The 22,432-nt window shown below is 36.2% G+C and overlaps 1 protein-coding gene across 10 annotated transcripts in view; it reads right to left on the reverse strand.

The window, feature by feature from the left end:
- Positions 1 to 22,432, reverse strand: part of NRG3 (neuregulin 3) — a 1,112,157-nt gene that overhangs the window by 119,415 nt on the left and 970,310 nt on the right. For 7 of the 10 annotated variants that reach the window (XR_005016924.1, XM_036829743.1, XM_036829739.1 and 4 more), the window contains exon 4: positions 14,317 to 14,343. Coding sequence is in view for 9 of the 10 variants with exons in the window: in XM_036829743.1 (XP_036685638.1) it covers positions 14,317 to 14,343 (27 nt within the window). In the remaining variant the exon portion in view is untranslated. The remainder of the gene's footprint in view (positions 1 to 14,316; positions 14,344 to 22,432) is intronic. The other 3 variants (XM_036829745.1, XM_036829744.1, XM_036829738.1) reach the window with 1 other exon arrangement.

Here is a 22,432-nt window from a genome sequence, read left to right on the forward strand (position 1 = left end):
GTTCAGATTTGTCACAAGTATATCCCCCTTCATACAAAAGGACTTTCAAACTCATATATATGAAAAGTGTTGCTGGTGAGAGTTGAGCTCCAAGTAAAATAAATAAATAAATAAATAAATAAATAAGGAAGGGAAATTCAAGGCATATGAAAAGAAGACAGATGATAGGAGAAAAAAATAATCCACTCTTCTATGAAACAGTGTTGAAACCAAGGAAATGAAATCATCTTTATTTCATGAAAAAATATCTTTGATAGAAAAATGCAGAAGGATAAAAAAGCTCTTATGGCATTTTCAATAATAGATGTTCATACATATGAGTTAGGTTAGCATCTGTGTGTGGCAGAATCTCAAACTGAACCAGATCTTAACCACTTTCAAAGTTTAAAAGGGGGCTCCATTTCCAAGTGACATCCAGGAAAATTTCCCCATAAGAAGTTCTATAATTCCTGATTTCATCAAAATTAGATGTTACAGTGCTCATATTACAATTGGCTTCCAATATATATTTTATTTTAAAAGTGTTTTTGAAGTTCAGTACTGACAAATTACACAGTTTGTATTTAGTGTTAAGCATGCAGTCTCACTTTTTATATAAATGGCAGCTCTACAAACTGAAATAACTTTTTAAACTAGCAGAAATGGCAATGTGTTCATAATATATTTAATGAATAATAGTATTCATAACCTATTGCTCTTCCAATAATGGTGACTTGACAGTACCATCAGCTTCCTAGGATACTGAGTATAATAATTCAATATCCCCCTGCACATCATAGCCCTCAGAGAAAAGTCTAGCTTTTCCAAGGCTAAATCCTTTAATGTCCATGGTTCAGCTACTAGAACATCATGCCTTTGCAACCTTTGTCATAATTCTGTTGGAGCACTCAGTGATTTCTCAGTAGTAAAATATATAAATGGCCACACATGGGGGAAAAAAAACTTTATAAAAAGTTACAGGTAAGAGATTACTCTTCTTGGATAGAAGATTGACTTTACCAAATCTAAGACATTTTTCTGTCATAACATTAAGCCAAAGAAAGAAGATTTTGAAATTTGCAACTGTAGTTCTAAGACTGCAATCCCATTTTTACAACTAACCATAAACATTAAAGAACATCCATGCCTGTCACATTATGTCCTCACTTGTCAGTGCGCGTTATCTAAAAATCAGAATGACTGAAAGAGTTCAAGTTATTATAAGATACAATCAATATACACAAAAGAATCTATGTGTTTTCTACCTGTTGGACAGAAAAATGGGTTAAAACAGATATGACAAATGATAGAAGTAAATGTAAAGTCTTAACATTTTGAAGGTAAATCTATTATATAAACAAAGGCTGGTAAAAGGCAGCCCTAGACTAGTTCCCTAAAAGTGACTCAAAGATATTTTTGTCAACTAAAAACTACATTGGACAACTGCAGCTTTATGACACCAGTGCCTTTTAAAAAAAAAAAAAAAAACTCAAGGAAATTTTTAATGGTAGATATATAAAACTAGGCATAAACCCATTATGTTTATATCTCTTACACAACTATAAAGCCAAAACAAATTACAAAATAAATCTAAACAAAATTCCAATACCAATAAAACTCAAAAACATTAAAAAAAAAAAACAGGATTGCACACTAAACCCTCTACTATGTAAAATGTGCATATGTATTTAGGAAAGTGGCTGGGGAGAAAAAAAACAAACAAACTATAGAAAACTGCTTAAAAAATGCCCCCTGGATGGAGGTAAACTAAGCAAATCATATTATAAATTGAATGAGTAAAATTACAGTGTACCAAGAATGACAGAGAAGATAAATTAAGATATTTTGGAGCATCTACTGCACATGGGCTACTCTATGTTTATGATATGCATTATCTCATATAAATTTCAAAATACCTTGGGAAATAGGTTTAGACTTCTGAAGAGGTTCTGACAAACCATAGTTTTCCAGAGAAAATGCGCGGGAAAGAAAGAGTTGAAAATATCAAAACAAGTACTTTTGACCCTTGAGCAACATGGGAGTTAGGGGCACTGACCCATCACACAACAGAAAATCCGTGTATAACTTATAGTTGGCCCTCCATATACACAGTTCCCCTGTATCTGAAGATTCAACAACTGAGGAACATGTAGTACTGTAGTCTTTACTATTGAAAAAATTTCGGGTATAACCCTCGCCGTTCAAACCCTGTATTACTCAGGAGATAAGATCTAGAGATAGGCCATAATAACTATCTTGAGGTATTAGATGGAATATTAGGCGAAGGAACAGTTTAGAGAACAGATATAGGTTGACTGGAGAAACTATTTTCATCCATTCCAACAGCTGTTGGAATATGTACTGTTATTATCCCTGTCTTTATACAGGAAAACGGAGGCCTACAGAAGTTAATGTAACCAAAAGTCACAACACTAGTAAGTAAAAGAATGAAGATTAAGTCCCAGGAATCTATGACTTTATGGCACTGGTACGGGGAGCCAGGCTTCCTTTCAATATAAAGAACTGATCAGTTAAAAGGGACAGGTTCAACCAGAAAGATTATGGTGTGTTCAAGGAAGCAAGTGTGACTTTGTTTGAGAATGGCGTGGGTAGAGGAGATGAGGTTAGAGAAGTGAGTCAAGATGGGCCTAAGATGCGCTGGTACTTGGTAAGCTCTGCTATCCCAGGCTTCAAAAGGCTGCCATGGTGGAATCTGACAAAAAATCAGGGAACAAGGTAAGATTTCCTTAGACAACAAGGATTCCAAGACCCTGCAAATAATACCACAAACACCTATTCTATCCATGCAAAAGATTTGTCATTTTCCTGGGCTGTGATAGGCAGAAGGTCTGATTCCATGTGGGGCTTAGGAGAGATAGAGGTCCACATCTGGAGTAGCTGCTGCCCCCTCTCAACTGTATCTCCTCGGCAATGTCCTCAGAAGGCAACCAAGGAACCAGGAAAGGGCAGGTGTCGGGAAAGTGCTGGACATGACTGCCAAAGCAAACAGCTGGTACACCCTCTATTTTGGAGGGTTTATGAACATACACGCAGACACAGACATGCAGATCAGTAAACAAACAGGGCAAACACAGTGCAACACATTAGGGAATGAAGAAAGGGAGGACATAATCTAAGTGACTAATATATGTCAATAAATGCATACATGGTGTGTTATATCATCCATCTTTATATTAATGAACCTTGAGAGAGATATTAGTCTTCACACATGTGGATGGATAGAAAGACAGAGATAGCCCATATCCCACAGCATATAGAAGATGAAGTCAAGATTTGATGCACATCTGCCTGGCTTCAGAGTATATATATTTCTCCATTACACTGCTTGAATACCATAGCATCTCTTTTTCTCAAAGCTACAGAAAAGTGGAATAACTGAAACACTGTTTTGATTCCATAGTACAACTCCAGAAAATAGATACCTTATTTTTTTTTCTGGTAGGAACAATAATCTCCATATTCTCATACAAACATGTTATGACTGAAGTTATCAGCCTGAATATAATGAGGAAATGAATAGGTGGTGAACAGATAAAGACACAGCTGTTATTACTTCATTAATATTGCCTTGAATGGCATCTTTTGGTAAGTTAAATGCTACCCTCTTTCTCAAAAGCTGATCAACTAAGTTATCATGCTACCATTTATTTTCTGAAGCGTCCATATTTGAAGTGTTAAGCCATTTCACTCACAATAACAACTTGGCTTTAAAATATTTCAATTGCTCTGACAGCAGGAACCATCATGCTCAGAACGGAGTTCACAGGTTGCATTTGCCATGTTAAACAACTATACCTTCCCAGAGATAATCTGGAAACAGCTTAGTATTATTTTTGACTAATTCTCATCATGTAACAAGCAGAGTTAACCATGGAGATTCACACAGCACTCTTACTCCAATTTCCCCTGCTCGTCTCCCCCATTAATTCTGCTTATCTTTTTGCACTCCTTATAACAATTTTAATTCAGCCTTCCTGGGGAGTGAAGTGTGAGATAGAAATGGGTCGGGAGGGGGCCATGCCTCACCATGTTTACAGCCCTAAACCTAGGGTTACCAGATAAAATACTCAAAATTGAGTTGATTTGGATTTTATGTAAGCAACAAATAAGCTTTTATATAAATATGCCCCACTAAATTCAACAACATGTCTATACTAAACAATTATTTGTTGTGTATCTGAAATTCAAATTTAAGTGGATGCCCTGCATTTTATTTGCTAAGTCTGGCAACCCTACCCATCATGCACTTTCTATAGCTGAGGCCCTGGTTGAGTATATGTATATCCTCAACTCAGTATGATGGAAATATTAATAAAGGGAATGTAGCCATCCTGCATAACCAGATTGAAGATATAAAGACATCTCTTTAGAACCAAATTCTGAAAGGGGATCTCCAGACTTCACAGATATTGCTCTTTTTAGAGAACTGACCCTGAAAACTTAGCTGACATTTCCTGGAATGCCCTGGAAAATGGCCCCCACTCTATACGATAACATTAATGTTCAATTTCCCCTTTCCAGAAGTATCAGAGTGATGGAGACAGACTAAAGGGAAACCTCAGATGGCATTTGGGTCAGAAATCCACATCACTGAAGTCGCTCCCAGAAGGAACAGTAGTTACAATAGCTCATTTGACTGAGCACTTAATAAGTGCCAGGCTTTGCGCTAAGTGCTTTATATGCCTTATGTATTTGATCTTTCCAACAACCCTCTGAGATTGATTAGGCCATCATCCCTCTTACACAGATTGGAAGCTGCAAGATTAGAGATGATAAATCTCTGGCCCTAGGTCATACATTTACTAAAAGGTGGAGCCAGAATTAAATCAAGTCTGCCTGTCCCCTTACGTCAAAGTTTCTCACCTTGTAGGCAGAGATCTCCTACAAATGTTAAAACCAAGAGCCTGGGGTCCATCCCAGAACTACCTAATCAGATATCTAAAGCTGAAAACAGGAATTTACATCTGTAACAAGCTTCCCGGGGCCTGGGATGAAACTTAAAGTTGAAAGCTCTTGAATTATGTTATTTTGATTACGTAGGTTATTCCATTATTCTGTTTCTCAAACTGCAGCCATGACACTCACAGAAAGCACAGACCTGTCAGCAATAACAACCAATTTATGAGCTATTCTATGAGAAGATACCTGGTCAATCACTATCCTCTAGGACACTGGCCCACTTCTAGGGCTGCACAGAACACCTGAATGAGCTGAAAGCCACACCTCTGAAATGCTACCCTTCCCTCAAAGAGCAGTTCAACGTCCATTATGGCCATGGCTCTGCTCACTGTACCTCAGCCCCACTGCTTCCCCAGGTGTTCTGCCTTTGTTTATTTCTCTATGCTTGACACAGATAAATGGGCATTCATCTATATAATGTTGACAGCGTTGTTCAAAGAGCAAGCATTTGGTGAATATTTGAAGTAAAATCTTGAGCTTGGCCCAATAGCTAGGATTTTGCATGCAGTGTCTTCAGGCAACCTCTACACACAGCTACTGACAGAATAAGCTATTTAAGGGAAATCTGATCACTCCCTGCTTGAAACCACTGAAGGCTCTTTCACAACAAGATAAAGTTATACTTCTTTCAAAGTGCATCCTAAGGTCATCATAATCTGCTGTGACCTGACTGACCAGCCATACCACCTGCCACACTGCCTTTCATGTGTATTACTTTCTCCAATTACCTGGGTCTTGCCATTTCCTAAAATCCTCATGCTCTTTCATCTCTTATTTATCTGTGTTCTTCCTTGTTCCTTTCCCTCATCTTCCCTTCTGTCATCTCCCAGCTGCAGGAATACTTTTTATCCTTCCACATAAAGACGTCCCTAACTGTTCGAATGAGATGTGGGTACGCCTTCCTCTCTGTTCCTTTCTCCCAGGATTTACCAGAGTATGGTCCCTAAGACCCTAGCTCTAAGAAACATGCTTCTCTGGAAAAATAATTCAGAAAATGTTGCCTCCTATAATCTTCTTGCTGAGAGTTATGAATAGATAGAAGTATACCAAAGGCTTTGTGAAATCGTGCAACAGAGGTACAGAACCTAGTGTTTCCCACATGTATGTGAACTCAAACCCTATTTACATGTGTGAGTATGAACCAAGTATTAACATCTTGCAGATGTTTGAGAAACCCCTTCTTGCATTTTTTTAAAAATAATAATAATAATAAATAAAAGAAACACCAAAACTTCAATTAAAGTCTTTTTTGCACTGAACTGCAATGATTGGTTTGCAAGTCTGTTCCACACACTGAATTGTGAATTTCTTGAGAGTCTGTTGTACTTGTCTTTGTGTTGCTCTGGGCTGGCACATGACCTGACTTTCCAAAGGGGCTCCACACATTCCAGTTGGCTGAACCATTGAGAGCTCACGAAGTAGACTCTCTGTTTATTGAGAAGCAGCAGTATCATATTCACTTTGCTGCATCTTCAGATGTTCTATCCATCATCCTTTCTTTTTTTCCCTCTCTTCTATTCCACAGATTCATCCTGGCTCCTGAAGCAATGGTCAGGGAGAATGGGATATAAAAGCCCTTTTTTTTTTTAACCTCTTTTGGATTTACTTTCCAATGACAATCTGAACTTCTTTGTTCTTTTTTTTTCACTTTCTTCTTTTTTCTAGAACATTTCAGAAAATCTTTGGAACCTACTATCAACTAATGCACATTTTAGATAATTGGTATATAAATGTAATTAACTTGATACTGGTTAAGATCTCAAATTCTTTTGAGTCCAATTTGACAATCCGAAATCCAATCCTTTCTGTTAGATCTTAATTCAGTCTGGTAGAGTACAATCACGCTTCATAAAATGTTCAATAATTTTATGAGTGTCTAATCTATGTCTTTTTTTTATTCCATTAATAAAAATGTTTCCATAGAGGCCACCAAAAGTTCCACTCATGGCTGATCTTGATCCTCCATATAGCATTTTATTGCCCCAAATCTACTTACCATTAAATTGGTATAATCCATGCTTCACCATATTACAAAAGAAGTTGATGGGAGCCTACCCAAGGTTTTGCTAGAGTCTATATATTCACTATCTACACAGAAACTCCCAATCTAGTCATTTAGCAGCTTTATGAAAATTTTCCTAATATCAATGTAGCAAAAATGTAGTGGTCCTATGTCAGCTTTCAGTGAACAGTCCTGCTTTTTCCAATAGTTCACAACAAATACGTTTCTCAGTGTCTACCTACAAAACTTCATTAACCAATTCTGGAATCCATTCTATAAATGTATTTACAAAAATGTCCATTTTCTCTTTTGTAGAAACCATAATTAATATATCTGCATATTTTTCCAGTGTATCTCTTGGTTGTAGCCATTCCTCAAAGAGGATCACTGAAAGCGTTTGATTCCACCTGAAAATTCTGTCTAAAATAAACTAAAATTCTGAATTTAGTTTATTTGATGAAGTAGTCATGACTTTGTTTAGAGACTTTTACTTCTAAGCACTGGAGGTACCAATATGTGCAAATGACAATTGGCTAATGATATATAAAGTCAAAATATTATCCTTACAATGTTAGATTAATCATATATATAAAGCCAAAATATTATCCTTACACACATGGCTAGGAAGTCTTGGGAAGAAAACAAATTAAATCAAGATATCTCTTATTAGAAAGAAAGTAAGGAAGGAAAGAAAGTAAGGGAGGGAGAGAAGGAGGAAGAAAGGAAGGAAGGAAGGAAGAGAGAGAGAGAGAAAGAAAGAAAGAGAAAGAGAGAGAGAGAAAGAAAGAGAGAGAGAAAGAAAGAAAGAAAGAAAGAAAGAAAGAAAGAAAGCAAAGACAGAAGAAAAAGCAGGAAGGAAGAAGGAAGGAAGGGTCAGAAGAAAACCAGAAGAAAGAAAGAGCAAGAAAGAAAAGAAAGAAAGAAGAAAGAAGAACCGAAAGAAATCCCTCCTAAAGATCTCTCCCCCACATCATCCCATCCTCCCTCCTTACTTTGTCCGATTACCACACCTTGGAGGTGCTTGTGATTAAGAGAACCTGATTATTAGCTCTTGTACTAACACTTACGCTAAAAAAAATTCATAGTATAAGGAGAGGGAGTGGTCATATTGCTAAAGAGAAAAATAAGTGAGCAAACAAGACTGTGTAAGTGTTTCTTAAGCAGTATTTTGGGAAACCATTGAGGAGATGGTTCAACTCACTATGCCATCTGGTACATGTCTCTCATCAGAGGAGATAGATGTGTAAGGCTTTTATACCACAATGGCATTCAACAGCAGAGGCACCCAACTAATGTCACTCAACCATCTGTAATCACCACGAAACCTTCAAATATTGATACACTACAACTTCTGTAGATTATTCTACATGAGAAACTGAAATTACCAGCCAATGGGAGACTTTTGTTACACACGACAGTTAAAATTCTGAATGTAAAGCTATAAACTGGCATCTGGTTCATTTTCATTTTTTGTAGCTTGGATAAAGTGAGTTACTACGTAAGATTCTCATGACCTCATGGTACTTGGAAAACATTACTTGTAAACTTTAGGACTAGATACAAAATTGCATTGTCATATGAAAGATTGCCAGAGTACAACCTCTCTTGAGTAATCCTGAAGGCTTCATGTGTTAGGTGCTCAGCAGCTGGTCACTGGCAGAATTCAAGAACTCTGGAGGAAGACAGACTCTGGTTCAAATCCTGTATTTTCCACTTGCTCTTTGGATGAGATACTCCATCTAAATAGACCTCAGTTTTGTCGTTTATAAGATAGGGATATAAATAGTTTCTACCTCATGCTTTTTTTTTTTTTAAATAAATTTATTTATTTTATTTATTTATTTTTGGTTGTATTGGGTCTCCGTTGCTGTGCGCGGGCTTTCTCTAGTTGCGGCGAGAGGGGGCTACTCTTCGTTGCAGTGCGCGGGCTTCTCATTGCGGTGGCTTCTCTCGTGTGGAGCACAGGCTGTAGGCACACAAGTTTCAGTAGTTGTGGCACGTGGGCTCAGTAGTTGTGGCTTGTGGGCTGTAGAGTGCAGTCTCAGTAGTTGTGGCACATGGGCTTAGTTGCTCTGTGGCATGTGGGATCTTCCTGGACCGGAGCTTGAACCTGTGTCCCCTGCATTGGCAGGCGGATTCTTAACCACTGCACCACCAGGGAAGCCCTTTTTTTTTTTTTTGAGAATGAAATGAAATAATGTAAATTTGGTGGCACATGTCAAGTATTAAATAATGGTAACTTACATTACTCTGAGACATCTGTTTTCTCATGTGGTTTAATATAAGAAAAAACTAAACAAGTACCCTTTTGAATGAATCCCCATACAAACACATTTATCCATAAATTAGCATTTTATTTTATAAGAAAACAATATATTCAAGTGAATAAAAACATTTCTGTTCCAAATAAGTCTAATTCAGAGATTTCAGCCTAAAGAAGGGGGATCCTCATTTTTATATCTCTAATGCTGTTTCACAAATTAGGGCATACACATGAATTCATTTGACTGACATATGAGCTTGTTAGATTTAAAGGAACACACACCAATTCATTCATAATAATCAGTGTAGCTTTAAGGAAAGTATCCCCACCTCATATCATCTAAACAGAATTAAAAACTGGTCATTTCTCAGGAGATAAACTTCAGTGCTTACTAAAATATCCTAAAAGTATTCGTTTTTACATGAGAGGATGAAGAGATACTAAATATATGGTGAAGTTTGAAGTAATAACTTTCTCAATTCTGAATCTACACATATATTTTAAATGATAGACATTTCTAACCCTCTCCTTATAGGCAACTCAGTATTTCTTTTGTCTTCTTTTTTTAACTTCAAAACATAGGATTATTTTAGAATATCTTTTTAAGATTATAGTTAAAAATCTGACTTTTCCCAAGTTTTATAAATCTTCTGATTAAAAAAATATATACCAGAGTTTACTTAGACTGCACAAATATATTATGCTATCCTAAACACAATATCAAATCACAAATGACATTTAACTGGCAGAGTTCATTTTATTTTTTCATATGAGAATGAAAGAAATTTGCATAAAAGATCTCCCACACAATCTTCAATTCTCCCTGTGGTTTGCTAATACATTTGCAAATGGCACTGCACCTGCTTTTATACAAACATCTTTGATGCCTAGAGCATCAAATGCATCAGGGCACTGTCAGAGACATAGCTGCGTAACAAATAGCTCAAATGGATATAATGAGATATGCTCCATGATTGAGCACCTGACACAGTAGTGAGATATTTCTCAGATGAGAAATCCCTCTTCATGATCAATGCACCTTCCAAACTTGGCCAGTCTGACATGCCCTTTGGCCATCTGTCTTGTCTGGATGATTGGTTGGATTTCTCACACAACTCAAAGAGTACTTGTGCTTAGAAAGAAGTTTGTCTGTACCATCTCCTGATCTATCCACGCTGTGAGGGAAAGTTTGAATATCTGACCTTAAAAATATCAATTTTCCCTCATGCATTTATGAATGAGTAGGTTAAGTCATGACTTCAAGAAATATTTTTTGATTATTGGTTTACTATAAATCCTTTTATTTCAAATTTTTTTACAAACACAATTTTGTGTTTTTATGCACCTTCAAATTCCTGTCCTAACTATGCCAGGTAACTGTATTTTTTAAAACTGATACTGTATTCTACAGCAGTATTTGTTGTTGAAATTTGCATTGTTCCAATCCCAGTGGCATCATTAAAAAAAAAATTCATGAATATAATTAAGGAAAAATCTTTTTGAATGCTGACAGTTTTATGGACATTAGGCTTGGCATGGTTTATTCAATAGGATAATTATTTTACTGAAGTTGATGTCCTCTCTTCAGTCCTAAAGTAGTGACACTAGGGAGCTCAGAGACACTGACTGAAATAGCAAGGCTCCCACTAATGTGGAAGCAATGTGGGGCTAGTCTAAATTTGGACTGGAGCAACACTTGGTACAGCTTATCCACTTTGGCTGGTACCCAGCTTAAATTTCTCCCCTCCTGGGAAGATGTTTCTGAATTTCCCAAGCCCATTTAGTGGCTTTTGTTTTTAATTTTTTTTCATTGTATTTTGCCTATGCCATTTTAATAGCACTTGTTATGTCACCTCAACTATGTGTAGCTTTCTCTACCTTTAATTTCAGAACCTTTAGTCATTAAGGGATGTGGATTATATACCTGCATGTTCAATATCTTATACATATGGCATATAGTAAGTGTGATAAGTATATGTTGATTAAATAATAGTAGGATTCTTGAAGTATACGATTTGGAGTTCTCTGCTATAAATAAGAATTTGTTGAACTTTCTGATGTGTTTATGTTTTGAGTCTGATCAGTAGGAGTGCACACATGACATGGCCATTGGGAATAAAAAGACTTGGGGAAAAGACACGTGTGCTTCAGATCATCACCTTGTGATCAAGTCAAGGAAACATGAAATTAACATTGCCCAAAGCAAGAATGATGAAAGTTGAGAAGAAAGGTATTCTGAAATTCATTAAATTCATTATTGGTAGGCACACCAATAAACTGACATAATTAAATTTATAGAGAGTATGCCTACATTTCTGCTTCCCAGCTTCAATTATACCTAGAGATACCATATTATTGTGATGATATCATCTCCCATGGAACAAATTTTACCCATATGGATTCTAAAATTACAAGTTAAATCTGAAAATACTTATTCCCAAAGCAAGAAACAGAATATTATACATTCAGTTAGAGCAACCTGTGGGAGTGAACAAGGTCTAGAATTAGTGAGGCCAGTGAAAACAGTTTATTCATTAAGTCTGTAAACCTATTTATCATTCCAAATACTCCTTCATCATTTGTCATCCTCTATATGCATACTAAGTACTCCATTTGACTCTGACTTTGCCCAATCCCTTCCCTCTAAGGCAAACTCTACTGCTGGATTCACATATTGAGGATCCATTCCCTGTAAAGCTTTATAGCTATAATTTGACTTCACCTTTTATAAGACTCATTATAACATCAGTTAGGCTTGAGATTCATATACATGAATTACACAATAACCTCTTATTTTTCCCCTACTGGTAACTAAATTATTTTAAATATTTTAAAACAGACCTCTTAATACATATCTTGATTCCATAGCAAATCGTTATACTATAAGGTATAAGTGTCACTGAAAATCCTCAGGGAAAGCCCAATAGGATGATGACTCATCCATTTCTTTCAACAGTGATAATTATTATTTATGTAGCAAGTTTAGTTTACTATAACCGTGGCCATACCATTTGTGGGGTTTGATGGTATCCCAGTCCCACACACCACCAGGCAGTGTTTCTTATATCTACAGTCATTCTACTACATAACTTCTGGAGCCTCTATTCTCTGGCCAGCAATCACCACAGTCTAGTGGAGCAAATTTCTCTACTGATTAGGCTAAGTATCTGCTATCCTCAAATGACTGTTGATGCTCAACTTCCATGCTGCTAATCCCCACCATCATCAGTAAGTGAGGAAAGTACAAACCACATGTCCTTCTCAACAATTTATACTCTACCACATGACCATGCCCATGGTTTTCTGTAATTCTTGGTTCATATGACTACAACCTCCTCTTCATGCCAACAACTTGTTTGAGGACTCCCATGGTGACTACTCATTAATTCCACTCAGATTAGCCATTCCCTATTCATCTCATTACGCATCTACCTTACATTCCATAATGCTTCATTTCAATATTACCTTGAATTTCATTGCCCTTATGAGTTTTCATCACATCTATCTACCAAAACCCCAAATCTGCCAGAATTGAGCTGTCTGCTTTTTCTATGATCCAATACCTAGATAATAGAGCACTAATGAGTAATATCACATAACAGGAAGATCAATTTTAGTATAAGTATGTCATCACTAATCTCTAATTAACCCTCAAAACTTCCAGAAATGTAACTATCAACTTAACATCTTCTCTCAGATATATCAAAGGCACCCAGAATGCAAAATTTCCAAACCTAATCTAGTAAAACATCTCCCATAAATCTGTTCTTCTTCTAGTCTTCTTTTTCAGAAAATGGGCCCACATTTTATCTAAATATGCAAACTATTAAACCCTGCAGTCATCCTTGAAAATCTCTCTTTTCTAACCTTCAACATCAATTCCTCTCAAATACTGGTTGCTATCACGTCCCCAATATCTGTCAGTTTTTCCTCTCACATCTTCCATTATCACAGGAGTCCAGGCTAATATCATCTTGCCTCGAATAGGTCTTTAGAAACTTTAAATTTTATATTTATCAGTTTTATTACCTAATTATCATCTGAAAGATTCCTAGACTGTAAGCTCCATCAAACCAGCTTTTATGGTCCATTTTTACTCACTATTTTATCTGTAGCATGTTGCATTTTTTCTTTGCTTAGAGTGAGCAACTGATAAATATTTGCTGAATTAATGGATTAATGGATAAATGAAAACAAGCAAATTTGTAAGTATTATCACAGAGAACATATGCAGGTATAAAGCAAGTATTCACATCTATATCATATAAGAGAAAAACCTGAAGTTCAACAAAAGCTGAGCAAGGAGAACCTATGAATTTGGATTCAAATTTGGGTCCTCAGTTTCACTAACTTTAACTCCTGAGTATCTTTCTATTTTAGTACCATGATGCCTATCAATCCTATGGAATGCTTTTTCTTTTCATTGACTTATAATATAGACTCAGAAAAGTATGTCCAATTCTTAATGTAATTATCTATGAGTATAGAAAATAATTACTGTGGAAGGTATTCTAATCCTTTTAAAAACACACCATTCTCTACAAATACTTTCAAAATAAATATTTTCACTTTGTAAATGAAAACATTTATAGAGCCCATACTCCAAAATTAAGATTGACCAAAATATATCCAAAGTAGTCATCATGCAAGAGGAAAAAAAAAATAGAGCAGAAAATAACAAAAACTGATATTTTTAAACCATCACCATTATTTTCTACTATTTATTGAGTGTTTGCCATCTTGCAGACATTGTGCTAAGCAATTTATATGTGCAATAAAATAGGAACTATCATTATCCCTCTTTATAGATAAAAAAATTGAGAATTAGAGCAAACAATCAAATCCAGGAGCCAAATTCACCTTCTGTAAGGTTCCAAAGCTGCACTTAACATTAAATTGCCTTCCCAATAAGTAGTTAAGTCTTTCATTTTGAGCCATTACTTAGTGAAAAATCGACAAAAACATTTTTTACTATTAATAGTACCTGACAGTGAGACATTTCAATTATAATCAGATGGGGAAGGAGAACACTATATACATTATAAAACTTAGCTTTTTCTGGATATTTAAGGAGAAAATTGTTTAGTCTTACCCATGAATTCAATCCCCAAGTGGTCTGCTACACCGAAGTCAGCATATAAGAAAGGAAAACAGAAAAAGAAAAAAAGGTTAGAAAAAATTCCACACAGAAATCAATGCTTATAAGATTGGCCTTTCAAGGCAAGGACTGTGTCTCAATTGTAACACCATGTTTGCTTGCAAAAGATAATTTAGTTTGCCCACAATTAGGGGTGCTTTGAACACTGATTGGTATTTCCCAGTAGCCTGGAATTTAGATGGGATAATATTGCCGAGTATGCTAAGTATAAATTTAGCCAATATAAAAGGAAAGAAAGAAAAAAAGAAAAAAAGAAAAGGAAGGAAGGAAGGGATGGAGGGAGGGAGGGAGAAAGAAAAAAAAAAAACTTCATATAAAGCATATCTGGAACTAAAGTTATTTTCAGAACTCATGATATTTTATGTAGAATAACTACTTGTTTAACATTAAACTTATTTGAACCTTTATGTTAATAATATGTAGGTAAAGAACTTCTGCATGACAGGCCTTCACCAGGCACTCTTCACCTTCACAAAAAAGAAATGATGTTGGATCTTTTCCCCTTTATTTGTTAGATGAAGAAACTGTGCTTCATTGAGACTAAAAATCTTACATGAGGAAGACCCAGGGCATAAATCCAGTCTATCTGACCCTTTGGTCCTATGACCATTAAACTTGATAGCACTTCCTATCAAAAACAAATGGTAGATGTGTCCATGTCTGTTCTATATTCCTATGGACAGCACACAATTTTGACCACCTAATGTCTGCGATCAACAGAGGGATAAACTGGGCCCTGCTATATCCAGCCATTCAACTTTGGAGATTTTATTTAAATGGTGCTTTCTTTTAATCATTCAGTTATTCACTTATTCACTTTTAAAATTCATTGCATTATTTAATGATGATTTCTGTTGTAGTAATATGTTTCTTAAATGAGAATAAACGAAAAAAAAAAAACCAGTATTCCTAAGATCATGTTTATTTCCAAGACTAATTTCTGGGCTCCCTTTTATGACTTCTCTATTTAGGAAAGATTTTCTTTTTAAAAAATATACATTTAGTTATCTTGAATATTTAAATGCCTTTCTTATTTGTAAATAACTCATCTTTAAATTCTATTGTGGTAAAAAATATATAACATAAACCTTGTCATTTTGACAAATTTTAAGTGTACAATTCAGTGGTGTTAATTACATTCAAAATGTTGTGTAACCATGACCAATATATTTCCAAAACTTTTCTATCACTCTGAAGAGAAACTCTACCCACTAAGAAATAATTTCCCATTTTCCCCTCCCTGCCCTGTTCCTGGCAACCTCTAATCTACTTTATGTATCTATGAATCTGCCTGTAAATAGTTCATTTTTTAAGTGATTAGGAATTACTTTAATTGAAAAATATCTCATATAAAGAACTATGGCAATGATGTTTTTTAAAAGTAGATGCATTTCTTCCTTTCCATGGCATTTTTTACCTGCTTAATATATACTATGATAGCTATCTAGCACACTTTCATAGAAAGACAAGATTTTTGTTCGCAAGTAATTCAGAAATCAGTGGGAGCCCACAGAGAGAAAGCTTTGAAAATTCTTTGTGATAGTGCTATAATGGAAAACGAGAAAATGTGCATTGGATAGAGTGGCCAAGAATCCATAAAAGCTTGCTCCTGGGAGGAGGAGAATGTACCTTTTGAATGGAGACTGTAGAAAAGTTGGCTAGACCATGTTTGGGTTCTTGTGTGAAAAAAATCTTCATGATTGTGTGCACTTAGGACACTAGAGAGAGACTAGAATTGTGGTATTTTAAAGCAGGGATTTGGGTGAGATTACCTATCATGAGACTAAAAGAAAAAAAAAAAAAAGATTGGGAATAAAAAAACCTTCTGCCTACAGCCAGAACAGCCATTAGCCCTAGCCTGTTTGAACAAGAACTTTCTAGTAGAATATATAAGATAGATAACCAGCAAGGACCTACTGTATACCACAGGGAGCACTACTCAATATTCTGTGATAACCTATCTGAGAAAAGAATCTGAAAAAGAATGAATATATGTATATGTATAACCGAATCACTTTGCTGTATACCTGAAACTAACACAACATTGTAAATCAACTATACTCCAATAAAATTAAAAAATAAAATAAAATAAAATTGATGTGGTACAATGGAATATTATCCAGCCTTAAGAAAGAATAATGCCATCTGCAGCAACATGGATGGACCTAGAAATTATCATACTAAGTGAAATAAGTCAGAAAGAGAAAGACAAATACCATATGATATCACTTATATGTGGAATCTGAAATATGACACAAATGAACTTATTTACGAAACAAAAAGAGACTCACACATAGAAAACAAAGTTATGGTTACCAAAGGGGAAAGGGACCAAAGGGATAAAGTAGGAGTCTGGGATTAGCAGGTACAAACTACTACACATAAAACAGATAAACAACAAGCTCCTACTATATAGCACAGGGAACTATATTCAATGTCCTCTAATAAACCATAATGGAAAAGAATATGAAAAAGAATATGTATATATATATATATATCTATCTATAACTGAATCACTGCTGTATACCAGAAACTAATACAACACTGTTAAATCAACTGTACTTCAATTAAAAAAAAAGAACTTTCTAGTAGAACTGAGATGGCTCAGAAATGGCTGGCTGTAGTCTGTTTTGCTGGCAAGTATAACCAATGGTCACTCTTCATTCTTCCCACAACCTTGGTGGGTCCATCTCTATATGAGAGAGGGGATATGGGCAATCAGGTTTTGTAAGTCTGGAAATTGCATGAAGAAATGAGTGGAAAGTTTGATAAATTTGAGGGCAATCTAAACACTTTAAACCAGAATGAATTCATAACCAGTAAAAGGAACAGACATCAGAATTTTAAAATTATTCAAATACTAAACGGTGTAAGTAGATGTCTTAAGAGAAAGGAAATCTGTCTACTCTTAACATAGCAGAAAAGTTACATCTAATTATTAGAGTAGTAGTTCTCAGAAGTACTGTCAAGCAACATGGCATTATATTCTTAGATTTTATAGAGAAATTATTTACTTTTTATAATAACATTCATGAAGACTGACACTAGTGAAACATACAAATAAAAAGTTAGATCTTATTTAAAATTTCCCTCTTTCTCTCTCTCTCTCTCTCTCCCTCTCTCACCACACACACACACACACACACACACACACACACACACACATTTCCATTCTTTTATTAAAATGCTAAACACTGATCATTATTGCAGGTTTAAAGATACTGACAGGATTTGTTAACAGGCAAAAGGATTGATGAAAATCCATGAAATTGCATGACAGAAAAGCAATTAATTTTGTCAACTGAGTCACACAGAACATAAACCACAATACTTCTCATAACCCTTCACTGGCTAATTCTTAAAGCAAACAGCGTTCCTGGGGATATTCAGGTCTGCACGAAAACATCAAGAGGAATGTGATGAGAATGAATCAATTAATTACTCATTTATTCATTCACTCAACAAACCATGTGCCAAGAACTGTGCAGATATTGGGATGAAGGAGGAGGCAAATAACTTCAAGAAAAACAGTTTGATCTTCCCTATGGCAAGTATTAGAATGTATAATTCCCATTTCTTTTATAGTCTGATGAACTTTTATATGTAAAAATTGCAGTTCTTTGGGAATATTGCACCCTTTGATTATATAGTAGTGGCTAAGATATACTGAGCACTTACTACATGCCAGGAACTGCTTCAAGTATTAACTCACAGAAACTTATAAGATTGTCAGGATCCTCATTTTACAGATGAGGAACAGAGGCACACAGAGGTCAACAAACTTTCCCAAAACTACACTGTTGATAAGTAGTAGAAACACAACTGAGCCTAAGCTTCTTGACTTTCAGCCACCAGTCATTCTCAGGGTTTACTTATGCCCTCCCTATGAAGAAAAAGCTAATTTTTACAAAATCATCAGGTAATAAGACATTCAGGGAGGAGTTATTTAATCCACTTAAGAGAACAAATTGTTTTCAAGTATCCTCAGGCACTGTAGAAGCACTACTTATTTATTTGCTCACCCCTAGTTTATTGATGAAGTGTCCAATATAAGCTAGGTAGAGGGGATTCCCTCTCTCCAAGGAACCAAACTGGCAAATCATTAACATCTTTTCATTGGTTCCTAGGGAGATTTCTTCATAACGAGCCTGGCCTAATTGAAGTTATTTGTTTGTACCTATAGCAAGGGATATACGGAGTTGTGTCTGAATATGTGCCAGACATTGAACCAAATAATCTTCAAATTGGCAATACACTTAACAAATGCCAGCAGCTCTGCCTGAAACGTGCTTAAGATTTGAGGGCTACGGAAGTGACCAGGGAGACAAACTTAACATGCTATAAAGTCAAAAACTCCAGGAAATTCAAGGCCCACATGTTTCCAACATGTCCATAATTCTTTTTTTTTTTGGCCACGCGGCATGTGGGATCTTAGTTCCCCAACCAGGGATTGAACCCATGCCCCCTGCAGTGGAATAGTGGAATCTTAACCACTGGACTGCCAGGGAAGTCCCTCAAAGCTTCTTATTTATATGTTGACAGACAGACAATCAGGGGCTACAAATAGTTCCCTCAATCTGGGCAGAATGAGGAAAAGCAACCAAAAACAATCCTTGACTTGATTCCAATCTCAGGACGAGATGAGACAAGTTGTCTAGCCTGTGATGAGGAACCCCTGTAATGCAGCACCGGGACGATGCAACATGAATGTGAGTTTCAGTGTCACTCTTATAGTAAAAGTAACTGAACAGGTAGTTCTATCACAGAGTAGTTCCAAATGGGGTGAGTTAAGCCCTTGTTCCAGGGGATGTGGAAAAACATGTTATATGAAAATATTATTCTGTGTTTTAAAAAGTTAGAATAGTCGCTTAAAGTTCAACAGGCTTCTCTACTGCAAGAATCCCTAAAGGTCTTCATGTGTGTGCCAAGACTCCCCCGGTGGAGTATTTCCCAACTTGATGTAAGCAACCACCTTGTTATGAAGCACTCTGTGGTAGTGATCTATCATAGTACCCGCGCTGGGAAATATGTCCCATATAAGTGTGGAGGAAACTAGCCACTCAACTATAAAATATGTCATTTTATAAATGGTTTATCTTAATCACTGAACTGAAATCTGTCACTCTGTAGATTCTACCCTCAGATCCATGTCAAATGACTTTTCAGTGGTGACACTTTAGGATGAGGTAGTTCATCACAACTAAGAAGACTAAATTGGATTTATGAAGATGGGAAGCTGGGTCTTGAACATCTGCTGACTCCTGACACCTGTGCTTATCATTCTCTAGTAGTTTCTAGAATTGCTGTAAAGAGATGTAACTGTGTCATGCTTCACCAGTGGATCATTGCATTTTGCTTGCTCCTGGAGAAGATCATGGACAAGGTGATGAGATGTCACACGTCAAGGCACTGTCATGTATGTCCCAGTTTATTATAACAAGACAGGTAAACTAGGAAAGGCTGGGATAGACTCTAAGGTTTCTGATTAGGAGGGTAAGGGCTGAGGGTGGACCTGGCTGTGATTGCTGAGGGAAGCTACAGTCTAGAAGCAATCCATGGGATCCACAGAATATATACCTTTCAAAAAGATTAAGGTGTCATAGGATGGGGGAATAGGGCTCACCACAGGCTCCCAGAGCATGTAACTGTTCACCAGAGGGAAGTGACACTTGGCAGTCACTAAGACAATGTGACAACTGGGAGCCAAGAATAGCCAGACGTGAATCTCTCAGGCCTTGGGTCCCGCAACAGGGAGGGAAGGAGAGCTGGCAAGAGTGTGAGCTCACTCCTGTAGGGTGAGGAAGGAAAGGCCCTTTCCAGGCACTGCATTCCATTCTATCATGTTGTCCTAAAAGGAGAGGGCTATTATCAGATTATCCTTTTTCCAGCTACTTAGTGCAAGAGTTTGGATATGAATGCAGGTTAGATTCTAACCTCCATGCTCCCTCCACTAAATCATGCTACCTTGTTAAACAGGCAATTTTATTTTTATCAGCACACATATATATTTGATCTTAAAATTTCTACATTTTAAAAATAAATAAATAAATAATAAAATTGATGACTAATAAGAACCTGCAGTATAAACAAACAAACAAAACAACTAATACTAAACTTTCATTGGGTTATTTGTATGGAAATATGTTAATATAAATGTTTCAGACATTACATGAAATTTCTAAAAATCTCATATGTTCTGGTATAATGTTATAAGTCATAATCCTAGTTATTACTTTAAAATGTATATCTCAGAAATAACTAATTTTCTTGTCAACTGCATTATTATGAACTTTCATCAAATCTTTAACCATGGTTATTTTTAAGTCTTTTGTCATTTACAGACAGTTCTGGGTGTACTCTGATGCTTTTGCAAATATGTTCCTACAAAAGGGTTTCATCTTCAAGAAATTCATGGAAAAGACTCTGACAAGTACAGGTTTCTGGTAACTGACTGTACTGCTGAACTGAATGAATAAGCATTTTCAGAACTCTAATGAAAAACTGATGAACTCATAAAAGTGCTAACAAAAGATCAAGATGAAAAAAAAAATTAATTACATGGGACTGAGTGAACTCATGAGGATGAGTATAATTTTTGTGACTTTCTGTTTGAATTAAAAAAAAGAAATCCCACAAGGACTCAGAGGCAAAGAATATACAAATCAATTTTCACTGCAAAGTAAAGGAGCTGCTACAGTGGAGGATTACTGGACTGAATGTCAATATTATGACATAGTATGAGTGTGTTTCATGTTTGGTAATTGCAATCATTGTTGCTTTTGTTGTGGTCATCCATTTACAATGCTTGATGTCAGTCTGTTTATCTCTTGTAAAAATAAAATATAGTGTGTGTGTGTGTGTGTGTGTGTGTGTGTGAAAAATAAAAAAATTAAAAAAAAATAAAAATTTATTTTTGGCTGTGTTGTGTCTTCATTGCTGTACATGAGCTTTCTCTAGTTGCGGCGAGCGGGGGCTACTCTTTGTTGCGGTGTGCAGGCTTCTCATTGTGGTGGCTTCTCTTGTTGCGGAGCACGGGCTCTAGCCACGTGGGCTTCAGTAGTTGTGGCACGTGGGCTCAGTAGTTGTGGCTCACGGGCTCTAGAGCACAGGCTCAGTAGTTGTGAAGCACGGGCTTAGTTGCTCCGCAGCATGTGGGATCTTCCCGGACCAGGGCTCGAACCTGTGTCCCCTGCGTTGGCAGGTGGATTCTTAACCACTGTGCCACCTGGGAAGTCCAAAATTTTTACATGTTTATGAATAAAATTTGGACAGTAAAACATCATATTAATGAAAAGAAAATGATATGTTTCTTATTACATTTTTAAACTAATTCCTGTTAAACTTTTATTCTAGTTCTTTCTGGTCTTCTCTCTGTACATGTAAAATAAGTTTAAAGTCAATTTTACACAAAATCACCTTGTCTCATGGGCCTAAGTCAGAGGACTCTCTGTGGCCACTTCAGCTCTATAATCCCAATCCCACTCCTACTTCTATCATATCAGAACTGACAGCTTTTTCTACTGTTGAGAGTAAGTCCTGACATTAATACTGTGACCAGCCTCACACCAGACAGGTCATCAATCATGGAGTAGTAAAACCACTTTTCCAGTAGAGCACATAGCCCCATTCTCCCTTCCACGGGCCTTGTAATGAAACATGACCTCTTAATTTTTCTTCTCAAAAGCTCTGTCACGGATTCCTCTTGAACAGAGGCACTTCTATTTCTCATTCCTCTCTCATCCTCTAAATAAAAATATTCGTTTGTGTCAAAGGAGGAGAAGCAAGCAGCCATGGAGACTGCCACATGTTCATGCAGCGCAAACTCAAGATGGGCATTCCGCTCCATGAAATTAAATAACAAATCAGAGTTACAACTGAGGTTTATGAGTGATTCTTTGTTTAGGCTGCTCCTCAAGGATGAATCTTGCCTAAATAGCTTGTAGAATTTTCTAGTGAAAACATCTTAGAACATTAGACTTAAAATGATTTCATGTTCACAATTATTGATTAAAGAATTAAATAAGAATTATCATTATATAGAAGAATTCTT

This window comes from Balaenoptera musculus, chromosome 16 (genome assembly GCF_009873245.2).
Source record: "Balaenoptera musculus isolate JJ_BM4_2016_0621 chromosome 16, mBalMus1.pri.v3, whole genome shotgun sequence".
Classification (NCBI taxonomy): Eukaryota; Metazoa; Chordata; class Mammalia; order Artiodactyla; family Balaenopteridae; genus Balaenoptera; species Balaenoptera musculus.